The sequence below is a fragment of the Labrus mixtus genome, chromosome 12, assembly GCF_963584025.1.
Source record: "Labrus mixtus chromosome 12, fLabMix1.1, whole genome shotgun sequence".
NCBI lineage: Eukaryota > Metazoa > Chordata > Actinopteri > Labriformes > Labridae > Labrus > Labrus mixtus.
In genome coordinates this window covers 7,652,603-7,674,469 of record NC_083623.1, presented here as the reverse complement: position 1 = coordinate 7,674,469, position 21,867 = coordinate 7,652,603, and the positions used below count along the sequence as shown (strand labels likewise).

General features: G+C 40.3%; 1 protein-coding gene across 1 annotated transcript; it reads right to left on the bottom strand.

The window, feature by feature from the left end:
* Nucleotides 1–1,622: 1,622 nt before the first annotated feature.
* On the bottom strand, nucleotides 1,623–19,364 carry rab15 (RAB15, member RAS oncogene family). The gene is made up of 7 exons (XM_061051761.1): nucleotides 18,990–19,364; nucleotides 7,472–7,532; nucleotides 6,219–6,279; nucleotides 5,465–5,542; nucleotides 4,318–4,407; nucleotides 2,052–2,117; nucleotides 1,623–1,905 (listed from the first exon to the last, which is right to left on the bottom strand). Exons 1-7 carry the CDS (start codon nucleotides 19,111–19,113, stop codon nucleotides 1,744–1,746), a joined length of 642 nt encoding a protein of 213 aa, XP_060907744.1. The 5' UTR covers nucleotides 19,114–19,364; the 3' UTR covers nucleotides 1,623–1,743.
* Between the last annotated feature and the right edge of the window lie 2,503 nt (nucleotides 19,365–21,867).

Genomic DNA, 21,867 nt, shown 5'->3' with positions numbered 1-21,867 from the left:
CTAAGCTGCAAAAATAAGTAGAGAAAGTTTTTCCAGTGATGGTCATTCTGTTTTCTGTCTCCTACAGGCAACTCTGGTCAAATGTTTTACTTGTGAGACAGTCGGTTGATGATTAACTTCACTGAAGTTACAATAAAAGAAAGTAAAGAAGAGTGGATCGCATGCAGAACTCTTACTTGTTCCTCGTTAAGTCTACAGGGGGGGGGGGGGGGGTTGAAAAGGAAAAGAATGACCATGATGTTTTTATATTTCCGACCATCTTGTCTATCACTGAACTTTTTCATACAGCCCTCTAATGCATAAAGTGGTTCTCAACTGGAGGGTCGGGACCCAAAAGTGGGTCGCAGAGTCATTTTCAGTGGGTCGCGAACATGTGACTGGAAAAAAAAAAAAAGTGTAAAAAGTCTATGAAGCGCTCTTCAAACATGTTGGTTTTGTTCCTTCTCTTTATTCCGTCATATGTTTTGTACCATTTGAGGTCCAAACTGCACTATTTTTCATTCAATAAATCTGATTGGTTGGAAAAATATCAGAAATTTGGGTCCCGATTTTCATGAATGAGTTAGTGGTGGGTCCTTAGACTAGACCAGTTGAGAACCACTGCTCTAATGGAACTACATTAAACTCATCTTCATGTTGCTGTTAATCATAAATGCCCTCATAAATCTGATATGTACAATGAAACGTGTGGTTATCAAATGATCTGCACTAGAGGATATCTTCTGTTTTAACAAAGACTACAAAATGATAAATATCTTCACTTTTGCTACTGGGAAACAAAATTATTTTCACTCAATGTTTCCCTCAATTGTCAACTTTTACTTGCAACTGCAAACTCTCAGAGTGTCTGTGTGGTCTAACATGGGAAGTACAGCAACCTGCAGAACATTTGCATTTAACATGAAAGGAAAAAAAAAAAGTCTGCATATTGAGAGTCATTTTTTCATATTTAAAGTCGCAACTGCAGGTGCAAAAAAAATAAACAAAACGTGTAGTGAAGTAGCATTGTTTGTGCTGCTTTTGCAATGCATATAGCACCCTCTTGTGGTCAAAATCTCACTACACATCTACTGCATTTAATGACAATTGCTGTATGTGCAGCAGTGCTCCCGCCCACAGAAAGGAACTCACAAAAGGGGCGATTGAAGGCCAAATGTTGTCAGATATATTTTTGATTTTCAAGGCACTCAGCCCGATGATCACTCTGAAAACAATTGTGAAACACAACACTTTGAAAAGTCTCAGGTCAGTGTTGCACATCTCTATTTCATTCCTTATGTTCGATGTCAGGAAACAGTACAAAGTCTGTAAGAAAAGATGGGAAAGTCTTAAATTCCAGCTCTCCTTTTCACACTGTATGTCAGTTTCTGATTTTCAAATGGATAGTTTGCATCTTGTTTCACAAAAAAAAACAACACTTAACTGAGCAAGTGTCAGTGTTCAGACAATGAAAGCTCTGTCCCTCTGAGATAAACCTTAACAATCAGATTGTAACTTCACTGTACACTTTATAAACTTTGTGGGAAGATGTCTCCATCTTTGTCCTTCAAACTGCTTTCAAACAGCGTATACATAAAGGCAGTTTCACCTTGATACAGGAAAGACAGAAGGACAGAGCTGGCTTCAATATTGCAGAAAAAATGTTTCCCTTTTTATTTCTGAGAATGACAAAAAGGAGACAAAGTTTGCCCAGTGTGTGCACAGAGTCTGGTGATAACAAGTAATTAACCTAAACTCATTTCTTTAACACCAGCAGGCTTTGCCCTGGTCGCCCGCCGCGCCGTCACAGAGTCCTTCCTCTTCCTCCAGAGCAGCAAGATTAATCTCGTCGTTCATAGTCATCCGGAGGAGATCCAGGTCCTTTTTATTGGCGGCCAGCACCTGTTCAGCCAATCGGGTGAAAGTCTTAGAGGATAAAGAAAAACAAGAAAACAAAAGACAGAGGATGCATTGTTATTTTTCAAGTCATTTATTTCCACTATAGCGTTTCTATTCTGTGCACGGTTATTAAAATTAAGAATTTAAAGAAGTGGTCACCCACATCCCCTCACCTCTGTTATATTATGGTTCGTGAAGGCACTTGTCTCAAAGAAGTCCATTCCATAAGCCTTGGCCAGCTGCGGGACAGATAACAGAAACACATTTTATTTTCTTTAAAAAAAAAAAAAAATCGTTTCTGTTTTGCTCTTTTATTTTGGAACACAGACAACGGACTAATCATTTCCTGTCACACAGGTGCAGTGTGGTCTGACGGCTGCACATGCAGTCACGCGTTCAAGTGAAGCTTTGTCGTGAAATGTGAGGCAACAGGAGATAAAGAATTAGTCTAAAATCGGACCTGGTGTGTCAAAGGACTGTCGGAGTGAAACAGTTAAAATGTCTTACACCAGTGTCCACCCACCAGGCCAACGGGGCCCCGCTTCAAAGACATCCTGTAACCAAGGTCTCAAACAGAAGCCGAATCAAGAAGGAAAACTAATCTCCAAAAAGATCAGTTCCACTCCCCGCCCCTATGGGAAATACTCAGGGTGAAAGTCAGGAGGAAATTCACTTAGCTTAGCATAAGGTTTTTAAAACAAGGGGACACAGCTGGTTCGCGCCACACAAAATGAACAGCCTAAAATATGTAGAAAAGTTAGATATAACTCTACAACTCAAAATTAGTTAATTTAAAATTCTCAATTTGGATTTTGGACCTGGCCATGGTCCAAGCCTCTTCTTCCTGTTTAGAATCTTTACATTAAAGGCTTTATATGTGATTTTTTTGATCCAGCAGATGTCGCCCTTGAGCACCAGCATGAAACCAAAACAACTCACGGTGCATTGTTGTGTTAGCATGCTAATGCTAGCGATCTTTATTATGCTCGTATCTTCACACTGCATGTAAATTTACCTGAAATGAGCGTGATCTAGAAACACAGTTAAGCAGTGAGTACAGTATGTTATTCTTCTTTTCTCCAGTCCCTCAATTAAACAACTTTTATTTGGAGGGGAGGAGTCAGCCGGCCGGTTGTCCCGGCGATGTAAACAAACTGAAGATAGGACTCTGAAAACTCTGAAAACATCACAGACAGTTGGACTCGGGTGTAACACTCATTGTAGACAGGCATGACTCACAGAGTTATTTTCAGAGGATATACTTGATTTCTATTATATTTAAGTGTGAAAAATCACATATTAAGCCTTTAAACTAAGCTAAAATGAAGCTTTGCGTTAGTTCTTGCTGGACACAGCAGTCATACGACCCGACAGCCGGCTGATTGAATCATTGCTTCTAATCACACACTCACATCTCACATCAAGGCGATCCATTCAAACACAACTTCTGTCTCACTGATCTCAGCTACACCAATACACTGTGCTGCTGCTGCTGCTGCTGCTGCTGCTGCTGCTGCTGCTGCTGCTGCTGCTGCTGCTGCTGCTGCTGCTGCTGCTGCTGGCAGAGCCCCCAGCTGCCTCCTTTCTGCTGCTAGCCTTTGGTTCAGCCTGCAAAGCTGTGGCATGCTGCTCAGCTAACCCAGTGAATATCCTTCCAGCAGAGCCTTCAGTGCAAAGAAAATCTGTATTTCCATTCTTGCAAGTCAAGGTTGGTCAAGTTGCTAACTTTTGTTTTTTGACTTTTTTAACTTTTGACTTTTTTCATGTCATGCCTCGTTTTTTTTAAGATTCTTCCAGCCCATGGGTTCATAGGTGTAAAGTTATTTTATAGTTAACTTAGTTCCAGCAGTTGTGTTTAGCATGCCCTCTGTTAAAAGAACTAATACACTTCAGCTCTATAGTAAATGTGGAGATGGAAGTGGCATTAATCTCCTCATCTCACAAATAAAAAAGAAAGAATAAAAAGGAAAATTAAACCAAGATTTTGCGAGAACGATGTCAAAAACCCGCATGACAATAATGACATTCAAATGTGAGAGGAACTATCTTTTATTTAATTTCTTATTTGATCCCGTTGTGGTGTTTCGTTAAAGATCTCACCCCACTTCCTTTGAACAATCAAAGGTATCACTCATGAAGGAAAAATGTAGGCTGTTTTCTGCTATAAGCACTTCATCACCTTGTCTGCTGCAGCGGTTTCAGGCATTAAAAATGAAAATACAGATTTATTCTCTTCCTCTCTTCTTCTCTCCCTGATGATTGTGTTCGCTGTTATAAATCAGAAAGTGACATCAGTATTTATTTCAGTCTGTATCACGACCAGTTTAAAACCTCTCACAGGAGCTTTAAGCTTTTCTTTCAAACCCAATGCAGATCAAAACGTCTGTCTGGTCTTATGATACATTACTGAACACTACACAGAGCTGTTGCTCGACCCACCTTGAGTCCTTGCTCGGTGGCCACCTGCCTCTTGTCCACCTCATCTGACTTGTTCCCTACGAGGATCTTCTGCACCTTGTCGGGGGCGTACTGCGGGGGTTTGTCGTGATCACATAAAGAAAACAGGCGATATCAACAGATAGGCGGACAGAGTACATAAACATTAAACTGAGAGAGAGAGAGAGAGAGAGAGAGAGATTTCAAATGTCAAGAGAAAGCAGAGAGGAGAAAACACAGGGACGCCGGCGCTCAGGAAATGAGAAGTAGATTAAAATTGAAGGGGTGGAAGCGTGCCAAGATCAATAGAGTACGTATTCAGACAGACCCATGGAGGAAATTAGGCCCATAATGAATAAATTAATGGAATGATATCATGAGGGAAATGACAGAAGGAAGCAGAGCAGACGAGACCGCAAGAGGAAGAAATGTTCTCCTGCCAATATTTATGACTAAAGATTTTAAATACGACGGCAACTTAAAGGTACAATGTGTCGAATTTTACATGAAAATATCTAAATTAATTTAAAAAATGGTCTAAACCTATGTTATATGTTTGTTGTTGTTAAGAACTTACATAAGCTCAAATATTTCCAACAGGTATCAAAGCCAGAGAAAGCTGAGAGTTGATAGTTGTTGGCCGCCGTGACAGACACGATATGTTACCGTTGCCGTGGAAACACCAGATGTTACGTCAAAGACCGCTACACAGAGAAGAGGGGATTGCTACTGAAAGCTGCCGTACTGTCGCTGTGATAAAAAACGTCATGTGAATGATACTTGGATACATCGTCTGTAAACATATTCTCTTCCTCAGATCAGTTTCGCCCGTTTGTCTTGACTATACGGTGTAGTCGGAGTTTGTTTTTCATCGGGGGGGGTGGAGTAGCAGAGAGAATCACTCCCATGATTCTCTGCCAGCCTCGACGTCATCTTTTGTTTTTGTTTTGCTTGAGAGCCCCCCTGGTGGCGGATTTTACATACTGTGCGTTTAAAATAAAGATGGAACATAATAACACAGCAAGGGCAAAAACATTTTTTTTAACATGTCATCCTGGTGAGGTGGCTTTGTCCATTTTTTTCCCCCTTTGTACAATACAGGGGGAAAATGATGTGAGCTGATGTTAAATCCCCTGTCTCTGTGACTCACCTCATCCACATCACTGGCCCACTTCATGATGTGCTGGAAGGATCGCTCACTCGTGATATCGTACACCAGGAAGATTCCCTGAAGAGAGAGGATCAAAGACGTTCAAAAGCAGAGGAGAAGCAGAGCCTTTCAAAGCTTTGTCTGATCATGTTCTGGACGTTTTTAATCCTCAACAGCAGCGTTTTCAAATCAATACATTTTGGACATTTGGATGTGATTCCAGTAAACAAAGCAGACCACCACAGACAACCAGGCATTTCTGTTACACTGAAGGCCGCCGCCGTCGCCTGGATGAGAGATTTGCTGAATTGTTTAATAGAACGAAACAGGAACACGGCACTTTCCCTACAATTGTATTGCCTATTGTTTCTGGTAAATGGAAAATTCAATTTCAGCCAGTTTAACCTCTTTACCACCCAAAAACGAATGCTAACTTCATAAACAATAATGTCAGGGCGGCGCCTGGGATTTAACTGTGGAGAATTACTCACAACAGAAGGGGAAAAGAGGGTTTGTCGATGTGAGAAACACTAGGTTTGAAATATGCAAAATGTAGAAACTTTGATTACTTTGAAAGCCCCTCAATGTTTCTTCAAAGAAACTGAAGCAGTGCCAGAATTTGAGCTTTGAACTCTTCTTGCAGCTGCACTAAATTTCGGAGATAATTAGTTTGACGTGAGTTATGCTGCTTTGTTACGTGCTGCTTTGGAACTTGTAGCAGCAGAATCAACAGAGGAGACTTGAGAACTGATACCTGTGCTCGTCTGTAGTACTGCTTAGTGATGGTTTGGTATCTTTCTTGGCCCGCAGTGTCCCTGAAACAACAACAACAACAACAACAACAAGTATTAACAAACATGAACAGTCACATATGTGAGATTTTATTAAGACAATATGAACATAGCAGCAGATCAGACATTTTATACATACTAAGGTAATGAGTACCAATCCCTCTACTCAGAATATAACCCCTACACATATTTAATAAACATTTTAACTACTGTATGTAGCTCCAAACTAAAAACTCTCCATGAAATAAAACCAATTTTAAACTGAAAGGTTGGACTAAGTTGATTAGCATCAGTGTTTTAAAAATGATTTTGCAGGATCCAGGATTCTGTTTATTGGTGGTCTGACCTCATACAATGACAGAAACAGCATCTTATTTATTTTGAAGAGTGTTAGTGTACATGAATCAACATTCAGACAGATGTTAATGTACCCGAGTTAGTCCCAAGTCCCCTTTGCCAGATGTTCTTTGACGTCATAGAATTAAAAATAACTCAGAAACATACCTTTATTGGTGTAGAAAACCCCCCCACAGATATATACATACAATGTGGGTAACTAGAACAAATAATATCCAACATAAGACATGATACAGTGAAAGATACCATGGGGAGGTACAGCATCAGCGTTGACATTGTTGGTTCTCAATAAAGCGTTTCTTTAACATGATATTTAAATGAATGACAGGATGTTGAGGTATTAAATTCCACTGATGAGATGATCTGAAAAAAAGACAGCCTGGATAAATGTGGTTTTCCTGAGTGGGATTATGAATGGATGCTGTGAGATTAAATGACAGTCAGGTGGAGGTGTGTGTGGGGTGGGGTCTTCTTGGGACTGGTTGTGGGATTTTATAAAGGTGGACAATAAGTCAGTCTCCTGCCTGATGGGATCCTGTTGCATCACTCATAGATGAATGAACAGGATTTGCCCCTTCTGTGACATTCTTCATTCTTCATGTATTTGTTTAAATGCCTGATGTACTGTTTGGTTTTTTTCTCTCTTTCTTCTGTATCTGATATTTATTTTTGTGTATTGGACTTCCATATAGAAGTCTGCCTCCATGATACACATCTGCAATGTGTTCCTGTATTAATATATAGATGAATGCAGAATACCCGCTCTGTAAGAAGAACTGATGTTGTGTAATATCTGATAACATTTTGGTAATATTGTGCACAAAGCTTTTTAATATTGAACCATGTGGTGATCTCTTACCATATCTGTATCCGAACTTTGATACCATCTATTAGTAATGTTTTCATTTTGAAGTCGACTCCTGTAAAAGAAAAAAGAAAAAAAGAAAAGGAGGTTAGGAGATGCAGTGTTAAAACCACAGGGGAGTTTGACGCGTGCTTGAAATCCTTCCAAATCGGTGTCTGCTCCGGCTAACAGCTTTTGCACTTTCAACCCAGAAAGTGACTGAAATCAATTAACCCTGCGGTGTCTTTTTGAACAGACGGAGGTTCTCAAGTATCTGCCGCTGGCTTTGTAACATCACACGGGGCATTATTAACACACAAGGGCCACATCACCCCTGAATAATCAGCCTGTTAGAAGAAAGCCACGCAGGCCTTAAGTTCACTTTCTCCGCATCGAGCACATGGAAGGAAAAAGACGATAGATAAGGAACGTTAGCTTGGTGATGCTGCGCGGCACCGCAGAGGAGCAGATGAGAGGAAAAAGCCTGAGCTGAGATGGGGCGGGGGGGGGGGTCACTTATGCTTCGTTGATTTCTGATCCATTTCAAACAACTGAGTGTGAGGGAGAAAATAACAGGCAGGGCCTATTTCTTTTTTCCCATCAAGACTCAGCCTGTTTTCGTTTCTGAGGGCAGGAGTAGACATCGATACACTTGAAGAGAAGCTGCTGGAAGTAAATACGAGTGCAGATGAATATGCTACATGGTTAAAACAAAAACAACAACCATGTAGCATATTCTGTCCTCCCAAAACTATGTGCTACTCTTAGTCAGAGTAGAAGACTTTTCAGCAAAACAGTGCTAACAAAACTATATCTAGGATTTTAAAAAGTACTGAGTTAATGGGTCAATTATTGACTAAATCACCCATCCATCCATCCATCCATCCATCCACCCATCCATTCATCCATCTATCCATCCATCCATCTGTCCATCCATCCATCCAATCATCCATCCATCTATCCATCCATCCATCCATCCATCCACCCATCCATCCATCCATCCATCCATCCATCCACCCATTCATCCATCTATCCATCCATCCATCCATTAACAGTTTCTCTCAGTTTGGATACAATGGCGGATCAGCTGAGTCAGAGAGCTCTGGGAAAGTTTTAAACGGCCTCTCTACATCTACATCATAACGAAAATCGAGACGTTCAGATGAAGTTTTAAGCCAACAGACCAAATTTCTTCTCCTAAATTCTGTTTTTAAAGCAACATTTTCCTAAATAAAAGTAGAATTAGTTGCTAAGTACTGCTGATACCCATTGTATCATAATCTGCCCATGATGCCAAGTACACAACCTCTTTGACCTCGATGGTAGCTAGCTACATCCCTCAAGGCTGTACAACTACTACTTCTAATAATAGCACTGAAAATATTCATGTTAGTCTAGATGAATCACAATATAAAATGCCTGAATAGAATGGTCTGGTTTTAATATTTAAATAAGTTTAGCCATTAACTCTGTCTCCATTGAATTCCTTTTATCTCCTCTCTTTTCTCCATCATCGTCTCCTCAGTCTAATGCATTCAAGTCGATAAAGAGCAAACCCACCGGCTTCTACAGACCACACTAATCCCTTAGAAATCAATTAACAGTTCATCCCAATTAACCTGACACTCAGCACCCATGTGTCACAGCCGGCATCACGCATCACGCTCTGAGAAAGAGCGCCTGAGCCCGATCAATTCCCATAACAGGGAAAAAGTGCCGTCTGCGGTTTTTATAGCTCGCATTTCTGCAAAGCTTTGTATTCCATGAGAGTGAAAACATGCTGACAGATGTAAGGAAAGCTGCACTAGTGGTTTTATATTTTTTGGTGTGTGTTTGCTAAGAACAAGCCGGAGTCAAGTGAAGACCCCTCAGTGGCTGCATCTCACTGACTCGACAGCATGAGGCCTCATTTGAGTCGCGCGCCGGCGTCTGCCTTTGACTAGAGAGCCTTCAGACCGACACTAAGTGAAAGGTCAGCATAACAAGCAGCCTGTCCTGCCTGAGGCTGCACAGGAAAAGAGAGAGGGAGATAATGAAATAAAAGCCGTGTTCCTTTTTTCATTGTCGTGCTGTATTGGAAGTGCATCAAACTCTAGTCAGAAGCTAGCCATGTAACAGTAATGAGTGAAATATAAAAAGGCTGTTATGGACTAATGGATCCTCCAGCTGTACAGTAAGTGTCCAAACTGAAAGTGGACCTTGTCTGGAAACTTTTCAACCAATCAACTGTACAGACAACTTTTAGGCATGGTTTGAAAGTATTGAAGTACAAGTTTGTGGTTAATGTGCTTCAGTAGAACTTTTTTTAAATATTTGTTTTCCTTACAAAGTCTTCATTCACTCTTATAAGATGCACATAAATCAGGGCAGATACTGTTATTTAAATAACAGCTTAGCCATTTGTCAATTTGGATTTTTCCAATGGAGCCAAAATGTTTTTTTTCTATTTTTGCTTGACTTCTTTTCAGTATTAGACACAAGGTAACATCCAAGCAGCAACCTCCCATGTTGACAAATGAAGCCGATTCAAAAGTGGAAATTCCTGCAGTACGTCTAGTGTCCACTTGAGGCTGGCTGCAGAAGCACAGGAAGCCACATACACACTCTATTAAATAAACTATCATGTTTACAGCCTGGTTAAAAAAACAAACAAATAGGTGGGATTAGCTCATGTCTTTATCAGCACACACTGTATTGGGGAACTCATCCGTTTTTGTTTTATGAAGGATAAGCGTTATTCACAATAAGGTGAGTAGCTGACCTGATTGACAGGTGGGCGCACTGTAACGGTTTGTCATGAGGCTTAAAAGCCGCCTCAGCTCTCAGCCTGTTGTTAGGTTGACTGAAAGTTCGGTTAGGAACCGTTTGGACAAGTAAAGGAAAAGTATCCAAAGTGGAAAGTCACAGTGGATATGTCAGGAACTCGTCCCCCAATTCGCCCCTCAGTGACTCATTTCGATAAATATTAGGGTTGTTTAAAGTAGCCACCACATTCGTATTTCATTGTACCTGTTTGTCAAATGAGCTATGTGATTGGATGTATTCAAATTGTTGTTAGTGGTCTCTAAAAAGAGCAGATTTTTAATTACTCATGTGAATGCGACACCACTGTACTTGAGCATTAGTACATTTTGAATTATATTTTCAAAAAAACAAAGAACACTTCATAACCATACCATCTGCTTCTTGCTTAAAACAACACCCTTAACTAGAACATCTGATTGCTCTTTCTTTTTTTGATAAAAGCCAACTGAAGCAGGCGTACTCCTGAGCTGCAAAACCACACTGCAAACAATAACTGAAACAGCTGACCAAGGTTGTTGTCAAGGTAAATATAATGTCTCTCTTTATTCGAGGTTTGAAAATCAAACTGGTGGATGTTAAGTGTTTCTATCGCTACAGCAGAAGTCCCACTTTTTGAGCAATTGCTCACAATGACCGAGAAGTCCTGAATGGTTACAGGATAGATACAAGTAAAAATGTGTCGCTCAAAAGCAGCCCTCAGCATTATAGAGCTAGTCTCCGGAATCTGTTGGACAGGCCTGCAAACGAGGTCTGCAAGATTTCAAATACAAACTGGATTATCCTGGTGAAATAAAATACAATAAATGGAAATTGCATCTTTGTGATTTCTACACTTCGACCTAACTGTACCTTTACTGCAACCAACCTTTACTCTCGACACTGATTGATTCCCTAAAATGTCTCAATATTGACGAACCATTCTGCTGTAGCACCTTTCCAATCCTTAAATCATGATGAATTGCTTGGACAGAGAATTCCTTCTACAGTGCAGACTTCCCTCTTCCCCTCTGAGAACACGGTGACAATGGAGACAAGCACAATGTGTGAGGACAGACAGCAGTTCATTTAACACGACAGGGTTTAACAATCAGCAGTGTGACAGCCATGTAAAGAACTACACACCTAAAATTGACTAAACTAATTACTGGGGTGACTGTTCGACTATGCAAGACGGATTAGGACGGTGGGGACACGTGTCAGTGTGCTGTAGGTAAGGGCTGACAGGCTCACTAATGGATGGACGGATGGATGCTCTGGTTCTGACACTAATTCACTGGGGAAAGGCTCTGTCACCCATGGTTAGCATTAAAAGCCAAAGACAGAAAGCGGTTGTCACCATCTGCTGTCTTGGGGGCACAGCAGGACAAGGGACACAGACATTTTTTTTTTTTTTTTAATTTGTCATCAACCACTTCCGAGCAATAACCTCACAGGCTGAAAATTGTTATTGATAGAGTGCCAGACACTGCAATTCCTTCAATAGCCACTTGAGGCCGAATCCAAGAGTGAGCAGAAGCCCATATCGAAACGAAAACTTTGAGAAAAAATAAACAAGTTCACAGCCTGGTACTGAACATGGTTATGGTCCTGACGCTTAGAATTACATGCAGTTGTTCCGTCCTGTCTGCTAGGCATCCAAATGCATTTCCTTCGGCTACTAAAACCAAGATGGCGATCACTAAAATCCCCAAATCAGGGCTTGAAAATGGTACTCTTAACGCTACAAACAAACAGATGACATCCTTGTGGCTAGGATACAAACATTTTTTTGGGGGGAAAAAATAGATACTGTGCTTTATGTCGTCGTCCTGACTCATGTGATACATCTCTTTTAGCGCACTGCCTCCCTTCCCTTCCAACCCCTCCCTGAGTGTTCCATGAAAGTGCTGCCGTTTGTACGACTGATCTCCATCTCATTACTTTTACATATTTAAGACCGAACAAATGCCTGAGCTCCTCAGCCAAACACAAAGAAGCCGAAGAGAGCGCCTTCCAGTCGGTATGATCACAGAGCTGAGAACAACCAACCCAAAGGGAGTTTGACCTTACTCAGTGGTATATTGATTTAGGTTAAACATTGATATCTGCTATGTTAGTTTTAAAAACGTGGGACCTGGTTATATTCTACAAAAACAACCCTCTTGCTTGGTGAATGGCCTACATTTCTGCCAAATCAAAGCAAACGCAGTTACATAAAGTATGCAAGTTCAGCCCTAGTTTTAGAAAGACACAGCAGAGCGGTTTCTGGAAAAGGGGAATTGTTACTTGTAGTTTTTGAATTGTAACAAAACCAACAAACAGGACCACGGCGATATCTGTGCAGTATCTGAAAACACCTTGTTTGTTGCTCGAAAGCACGGAGTCAAGGTTATTACGCCACCACAGATCTCTGATAAACCCTTCAAGAGATGATACCAGCTGTGGCGTCTGTGAACTGAGCGCGGGCCTTTAGACTAATGAGCCCGTCGAGCAGCGCCGTGTTTGACCAGGCCGTGACCGTAACGTCACAAAGAGGTGGGTCGCTTATTGAGCTATGATATAGGGCGGCGTAGGGCTCGTACCTCACAGGCGTTGTGACAGCTGTGAGCTCCGTGGGGCCCGGTGACAAGGCTGCTGAGGTAACGGTGAGGAAGATTAAACTCAGCGGTGAGACTGAATAGCATTACTAAATCATCTCTACAGCTGCTCTCTGCCTGAGAAATGTGCCCTGTTGGCCCAGATAGACGCCTCATGAGGATCAAAGTGACCTGTTAAAATAAAACGAGCTACCTGCATGAGTAGGCGTGTGTTGGAGCTTCCAGTAAGACCTGCTCCACTGCTTTTTGGAATGGTTTGATTGATTTTATATTTGATTTAAAAGGAGGATTATGGACATAATGTTTGAGCTTGTATTATAAAGTGTGCTGTAGCAAACGAATAAAGTCACATCTCTTTATCCAACAGCAAGGCAACATATCCATTGTGTCCTCTATGTCAGAGCATAACATTTATTTTTCAAAAATCCAGAGTGGATCATATCAAAGCCAGAGATCTCAGCTCACATTTGAATGCACGTCTTGTTCTGCGGTTTCTTTTATGTGGGAAATTCTTTGATAGTGTGAATGCAAACCAAGACTTTCCTTCAACTTCTTTAGCGCTGCAGAAACAGAGAGGTTGGAGAAAACCACAAGGTTAAAATGTCTATCTGCTGTGTCTTATTTGCACTGTAAAGACAAAAAAACTTGTTTCAATGTCGAGGTGACCCACTGTCCCGTCGTTGTTCTGTAAGGCAAAGAGTAAGCCATGTGAAACTAGGCATGTTTGTTCTGGGGTTGTTTTCATGGATTGACCCAGCATGGCACCTTAGCTGTTAAATATGAAACAATACTCTGCATGGACATCTCTTTCTTGTACATGTTAAAGCTAACACCATTGTCTCTGACCTTAAACACACTCTGAACAGTGAATATGAACTATTGCCATCAAACCTGAGATACAGCGTTCAGAGTTTTCAAAAAAGGACAGAACTTTTGTACATGGGTCAATATGGAGCTTAATCCCAGAACAAAGGTTTGTTGAAGGGACTTGAATATTTGTTTGGTGTTTGAAATTTGTGCCAAATGTATTTCTTTGTATCTTATATTTAATTTTATGTTGTTAATGGAGCTGCTGTGATGCGATCAAAATCTACACTTTGTCTGATAATAATGCCCCACCTATCCATCCAACCATCCATCCAACCAACCATCCATCCATCCATCTACCCAACCATCCATCCATCCAACCATACAACCATCATCCACCCATCCATCCATCTATCCATCCATCCATCCACCCATCATCCATCCAACCATCCATCCATCCATCCATCCAACCAACCATCTATCCATCCATCCATCCATCTACCCAACCATCCATCCAACCATACAACCATCATCCATCCATCCAACCATACAACCATCATCCATCCATCCAACCAACCATATATCCATCCATCCATCTACCCAACCATCCATCCAACCATACAACCATCATCCACCCATCCATCATACATCCAACCATCCAACCATCATCCATCCATCATCCATCCAACCATATAGCCATCATCCATCCAACCATATAGCCATCATCCATCCATCCATCATACATCCATCCAACTATCCATCCATACAACCATCATCCACCCATCCATCCATCCATCCATCATACATCCAACCATCATCCATCCATCATCCATCCAACCATATAGCCATCATCCATCCATCCATCATACATCCATCCATCTATCCATCCATACAACCATCATCCATCCATCATCCATCCAACCATACAACCATCATCCATCATACATCCATCCATCCATCCAACCATCCTTCCATCATGCATCCATTCATCCAACCCCCCATACATCCATTCATCCAACCCCCCATCCATCCATTCATCCAGCCACCCACCCAACCATCCATCCATCCATCCACCCACCCATCCATTCATCCAACCATAAATCCAACCATCAATCAGTCAATGCCCAAATAGTTTTTTTTTTACCTACTATTTATTTATTTCATTTATGGTTTATTTGATAGGGACAGATACAATATACATGAGCAAATTGAAAACAGCAATCCAATGAATGCATGTATCACAGTGTTTATAGCGGGTGCTAATTTTTAACACTTGTCCATAGAATGGCTATAAGGAGGTGTTAAAGTCCTCCTGGTGTTCTCGCCTTGTTTTTCTGGATCTCGTCATCTTTCTGAATTTCTTTCATGTTTGGCTTCACCCGACTGAACTCATTCTTTTAAAATAAAGGCTTTCTTTGATGCCTTTTTTTGTAATAAATACTTTGGCCAGTCCTCCTTCACTGTATCTGCAACAAATGTAATATGTGCATAAACGTGAGGGGCCTAACAAAAGGTTCCCCAATTCTGGGATGGAACAGCTTGACCCACCTGCACAGATAAGTGACGGTAACATGATTCAGCCACCTTTGCCATGACCTGAAATGCTTTTTTGTGTGGCTGAAAGTGAGCAAATCCCTTAGGCTGACTGTCCAAAAAACTCGTGTTATGTATCACTACAAGAGTGGAGGTGGTTTAAGTGGCAAATGAATGTCCATGGTTTTGGAATAGGATGTTCATCAGTTACATAATTAAGTACATTTTGGGAGTTCACAGTTTCCATGTTCGTCTTTTCATCTTCACATTGTTTGCTGAGAGTTGTTTTTTAAGGTTTATTTTTAACTAATACAGCAGGAGATGCTGAATAAAGAGCCTCATCAGCTTTTTTTCCTCTAATGTTTATTGAGCTGGGCTGAAGAAAGCCCCAAATGGGTTAGAGATCCCAGCAGTTTTTGAGATACTAATGCAAAAACAGAGCAAGCCAACTGTTACATGAACCAATGAATGATAGAGCCACACATGAGGGGGGCCGGGAGAGGATTTATATCCCTCTGTCAGCGTGAAGGTTGGGAAATTATTTATTGATCCTCCATAGGAGAGCTGTGACGGTGGTCACTCTTTATCTCTTTCTCTCTATTTGGACTTTGTTGGGGGGGAGTTTTATGTGTGAGAAGAGGAGTTTGAATTATTGCAGGATCATGAAAGAAAGACCTCTCACCGTGGCTTTAAGATGCAGTCCAATAAAGACATCTCAACTCCACCATCACCTGCACCGACACGAGAGCCAGATTTCTACACATCAAACTGTGGATGTAACACTTGGAACACGGGAACAAAAGCATACACTTTTTTTTTTTTTTTTTTTTTGCACAAATGTTTGCAATGCATATTGTAAACATACACCTGCAGGGGTGGATGTTCCCTGTGTGGAGCTTTATGTGCACAACTAAAAATAGCATGGCTTTGAGTTTGAGCATAAATTATTACTAGTTGCAGCAGACTGCGAGTTTAAAATTTGAATTCGAGCCTCATGCTGCAGTGCTTTGGAGCGTTTGCAAAGAGAACTGGATAGTCGGAAAAGCTTTGATTACTCAAAAAGATGAGTCCGTACCAACACCCTTTGAGGATAGTGGTGGCGGGCGGGGGCTTTCAACACGATGCACGATACTCGGACTCAGTTCCACCTCTCATCCCACTTCATCCTTTCACCCATTATCTCACCGTCTTCTTTTATCCCGATGCCAACTTCTTCTTTAGCCAATTCACTTCTGTCCATGTTAGCCTGGGTCAAACTGGCAGGGAAATGTTTAGAGTGCCATATTGGTTTGAATAAAATCTCAATATTTGGCACCAGCAATACAATAATTGTATAGGGTTAGGGGTTTCAGGAAGGCGATATACTACGTATCTGTATTTATTCCCCACCCCCTGCAAAGATGAGGAAGCTGAGAGAGCGTCTTAATATGGCATATATCATACTTAGGTGTAGTAGGTGAGTTCCAGTGTTGGAGTAAGAGTTTAGAAACTAAACATGAGCCACATGTCGTGGGTGTAAAGCGTTTGCAGGAGTTCACAGGGCATTTATAAATAACAAATGCTTTGATTTGCCAATTAAAGCATCCACCGCAAACACAGCAGCAGCCACTAAAATCGCCACCAAGTTATGAGGAAATGGTGCAACTGTGTTCTCTATCTTTCCTCTTTGATGTTTTCATGCACCATCTGTCTACAAATCCCCGCCTGACCACCGGTTTCATGATTTATCTACTTGACCTTATTAAGACAAACACAACCTCTGTCTTTTCTTCATTAACAGCCGGCTATTCCACCAGGTAGAGTGGGATCATTACCTGACCCGAGCTTCCCGCTTGTGCCACAAAGCAAAGTTTTTTTTTTTTTTTGGTTTTTTTTTGAGTCACCTCGACATTGTGGCTAATTACTGCAGAAAGAAGTAGCTACATAAAAAGAATCTGAGCTCACAGAGAGACGGGATCGCTTTTAAGTGAACACACAAACACACAGGAAGAGAAGCCAAAGAAGATGAAAAAAAAGAGACACCACCACCACCGCCGCCGCAGAACATGAAAAAAAGAGCAGTTTGCTGCAGGTCCTTATTCACCCGATTTGAAAGTAAAGCACAGTAAGACAGGGCGCTGAAATATGAATCCTTACTTTGGAGGAAGATATACTGCACAGTCCTACAAGGGAAGATGTCCAGTCAGAAGTTATTTTTAAGGGTGTAGCAAATCCATGACCAAAAGAAGGAACACATGCTGTTAGTTTGCTTTATATGTCCTTCGTTTAAAAGGTCCAATATGTAAGATTTCTACTGAATTCAATCATAAAATGATCTTTCTATATCGTCAGACTTTAAGGAAGTATGTTGTGTTGAAGTGCTGGCTTCGCTGTCAAAAAACGCAGCAGCCAGTATGTCTCCTCCGAAGTTTAGATTCCGGTCTGGAATGGTTTGTTTTTGTTTTGAACAGAGAAGGTAAGCGGTTGTGTACGTCACCCCTCGGTTTTCCAGGCAAACAGCAGTGAAATGCAGCGAATGAAAAAGGGCAAGCGTTTTTCTAATAACAACCAGAAACGTGGTAGAGCTAGGATAAATATTGGAGATGGTTTTGAAAAATGGAAGAGGTTACAATGCAGACATGTTCTCTAGGGACAGGGCAGTTCTCTTCAATGTTTTGAATTTGGACTGCAGTACCCATTTTTAAACGCTAGGTGTCAGAGTCACATATTGCTCCTTTAAAGATCCAGTGAAACCCTACCTAGATAAGTAAAAAAAAAGATGTACTGCTTTGTTCACAGGGGGCGCCAAAATCCTGAAAGAAACAAAGTTCCTCACAGGAGCTTTAAGGCCGAAAGAGCTAGATGGTTTTCCTTTGTGAATGTGTTAGTTACGTAGTCAATTTAGCAATAACAATGTGTTAAATTGATGCCCAACACACCCAATGATCCCAGGTTCCAATACTGATGATGTGTCTAAGCGCACCAATAGATGTATATTGAACTACTTTAATCGCTGTATTTGAAGTTTGAAATCCAAAAGATTTGTGTTTCCAACCAAAGACTGTGATCTGTGATGAAGGAAGAAAATGAAACAACTGAATGACAGATTCTCTGTCATCAACTCTAGACATTATTTATTTGACGAGAAAGGATGCGAGACTGTGTCAGGGTTTGTCAAAAAACAAACAAAAACAACCATCATACCGACAGGATATTGTCTTATTTCATCATGATTTAGATAAAAGTTCAGAACATGACAGGTATCCACTTAAACTGAAACTATTAACCTGAATCTTTTCTTCTGAATCAATGGGAACCTAGATCCACCTGACAGACCCTGGGGTGTCCCAGGAGCCCATGTTTGCAGACAAACAAGGATGTTTGCAGACAAACAAGGATGTTTGCAGACTAACAAGGATGCTTGCCGCCAAACAAAACCCATTTCTTATTATTAATGTGTGCCATGTTTTCACTGGGTTTTAATGCTGATAGTTTGTAAACTCATCAGCATGGCTGCCAAGTGATGGATCTTCCCCCTCAGGGCTTCCCCAACCAATCTTATCATGCTGATATTATAGTTTCTTAATTGAATAGCAGCACGCTAATTTTAGTTAATAACATAACAGTCTTTGTAAGATGATTTTTTTTAAAGTCTAATTCGTGGTGTTTGAAATTTAAAGTACGGTGGCCTCGAAGGAGAGAGTGACACGCAAATGACATCAAAGGGAAACGCCGTAAGATCATGCAAACGAAAGGGAATGCTATTTTTTTCCCCCCACACAAGTGAAGAATAAATGAGAAGAAAAAGGCTTGCACTGTTGCTGAGTCCTTACCGATAGTGGAGATGTGAGACGGGTGAAATTCGTTGTCCGTGAATCTGCATAGCAAACATGTTTTCCCAACCCCAGAATCTCCGAGAAGCAGGAGTCGGAAGAGCACATCGTACTGCTTAGCCATGGTGTTTGGATGTAGTGTTGAATTAAAAACAAAATAACATGGGGAAAAAAAAAAAAAAAGCTTCCAGTCAGCTAACTCAGCGATGGACGAGAAGTCTCCCCCCGCCCGAATCCCATGTCTGCTCAGACTGTAAACATGAGGCTCTGCGACTTATTGTCCGCTGAGGCTGGGTCGGTGGGAAACAATACAGGGATGCTCCAGCTGCTCAGGTAGCCTCCAGCTTCTAGTGGGTGCGGTGAGCCATCGTCGAGCCATAGTTAATGAGAGAAAGGAGACTTCCGGTGGAGCCTTCCAGAATAAAAGCCTAATGTTGTGAAGAAGAACATACGTGATTTAAGTGGTACAAAGATGATAAACTAAACAGTGTTGCCTTAATAAGTGGGTATACTATTAATTGTCCCGTCCAGCAGAGGATATATTTATATGTCGACACTCATGCACTTGAACTTATAGTATCACTAAATGCACAGCTCCCTATGTCAATACTGTCCATTTACAATATAATATAGAATATAATAAAATATAATTACTTTATTGATCCCAAACTGGGAAATTGTGGCGTTACAGCAGCAGGTTATCCAAACACACAATATGAGTAAAAAACACAATGTTAGCAATCTAAACACAATATAATATTAAATACAAAGTAAATAAGTACTAAAAGATACCAAAAATAAGAACGTGAATATATACAAGCAGGATTTAACTAAGCATTACTAGTCTTAAATATGAAGATTAAATATGGAAGATTGAATGTAAATGTGCAAAAACAGAGTTGTAAATGGTTGTAAATTAAATATGAAAGATTAAATGTAAATGTGCAAAAACAGAGTTGTAAATGCACAGTATTGACATAAGTTAAAGTGCATGAGTGTAGACATATAATAAGCAGAAACTATTCAATATAACGGCGAGTAGACAGACAAATGAAGTGAACGTGAGTGCAGGGATAATTTGTAAACATGTGCAGAACAGATTACAGTATGGAGAGACAGATATTATCATGATGACAGTTCTCTGAGCTGTTGTACAGAGTTATGGCCTTCGGTAAGAAGGATTTCTTGTATCTGTCCTTGTGACAGCGGAGTTGTATGTACAACTCTGTTTTTGCACATTTACATTTAATCTTTCATATTTAAGACTAGTAATGCTTAGTTAAATCCTGGTTGTATATATTCACATTCTTAGTTTTGATATTTTTAGTGCTTATTTACTTTGTATTTAATATTATATTATGTTTAGATTTGCTAACATTGTGTTTTTTACTCATATTGTGTGTTTGGATAACCTGCTGCTGTAACGCCACAAATTCCCAGTTTGGGATCAATAAAGTAATTCTATTCTATTCTATAAATGGCCTGACATTTAAGACTACTTGCATATTTAGCGTGTTCTTGTCAATTACAGACAGATTAGGGAGTGTCATCCCTTCACCATCCTAGAAAAAAATTGCAGCATACTGGCCTTCTGAATATTGTCAAATCAATCATTGGTGTGAATCAGAGGAGATTTAGAAGAGGGTATGCTCTATGGAGACTGAAAAATAAGTTTGTATATATTCCATATACCTGCGTATACCACTACACCACTGAGGATAAGATATATTTTTAATTAGCCTAAATAAGCTGTCTCATGTTTTGTAATCCAAAACAAATTTAAAAAAGATAATATTATAATGTCATGATTTTCTTTTAGCCTACTTAAGTTATCATACTTATCTGTCCCATTTAAGGCATGTTTTCTTGTTCATGTTTTCTTGGTTTACTTTTTGTGCATATCCTCAACATTGAACAGCATTCATGCTCACAGTGTGTACGCATTTCTCAACACTAAAGTAGGTCTGCTCTCCCAAAATGGCCAGATCAAACAAGAAGTGGGAATTGTATTTTGTGAGATGAAAAACTCTCTCAAAATAATTTGAATTAGATTTAGTACCTCAAGATAAGTTTGGCTATTGATAACCATGTTGGATTAAGACCTGTTGAAAGGGCCACATCTGTTTTGTTAAATTACAACCACGTTTATCATCATGCCCTCTAAAATGCCAGTAGTTTGTTCTGATTTGCACTGTAAGGTACAATTTGAATGACAATAAAGAAAGTCTACGTCTACGTCTAGTACCACTTCTTCAGCCAGTAGGATTCCCCATCTGACACTTTTATTCCCTCTTCAAAACTTCAGTGGCATTATGCCTTTTTCTAACTGGACAACTTTTATAACCAGTTCTCTTTGCAGAAAAATGTCAATTAATCAGATTAACTCAAAGTATTTTTTACATAGTGAAGCTAGAGCCTTCAGGAACTCTTGGTTTGGTTAGTTATCCAGTCTTTAAGAAATCAGAGTGCACAAGTTTAAAAAACAAAGTATGCACTTCTAAAGGTGCACTATAGTTTTGGTAGAGAGATGTGAAAGTTGGAGAAGTGTACAGATAATGTGGTATATGTTCATAACTCTATACACAAACTGTCCTCAGAGGAAAATGAGGTCCCTGTAACACTGTTTGAAGATAAAACGATACATGAGAAGTCATGGTGGGGGGCCTTCAACAGTGAAACTATAACTCTCCTGGCTTTTTAGCTCCAAACAGTGTTCCAGGGACCCATTTTTCTTTAAGTAAAGTTTGTGTTTTTAGATCAGAAAATATAGAATATAATTGTTTCACTTCTCCTACTTTGAAATTTCACCACCAAAACTCCATAGTTTTGCATCTTTGAGATAAGAAGAATATATTTAATGCTGTATTGTGTAGCAGAC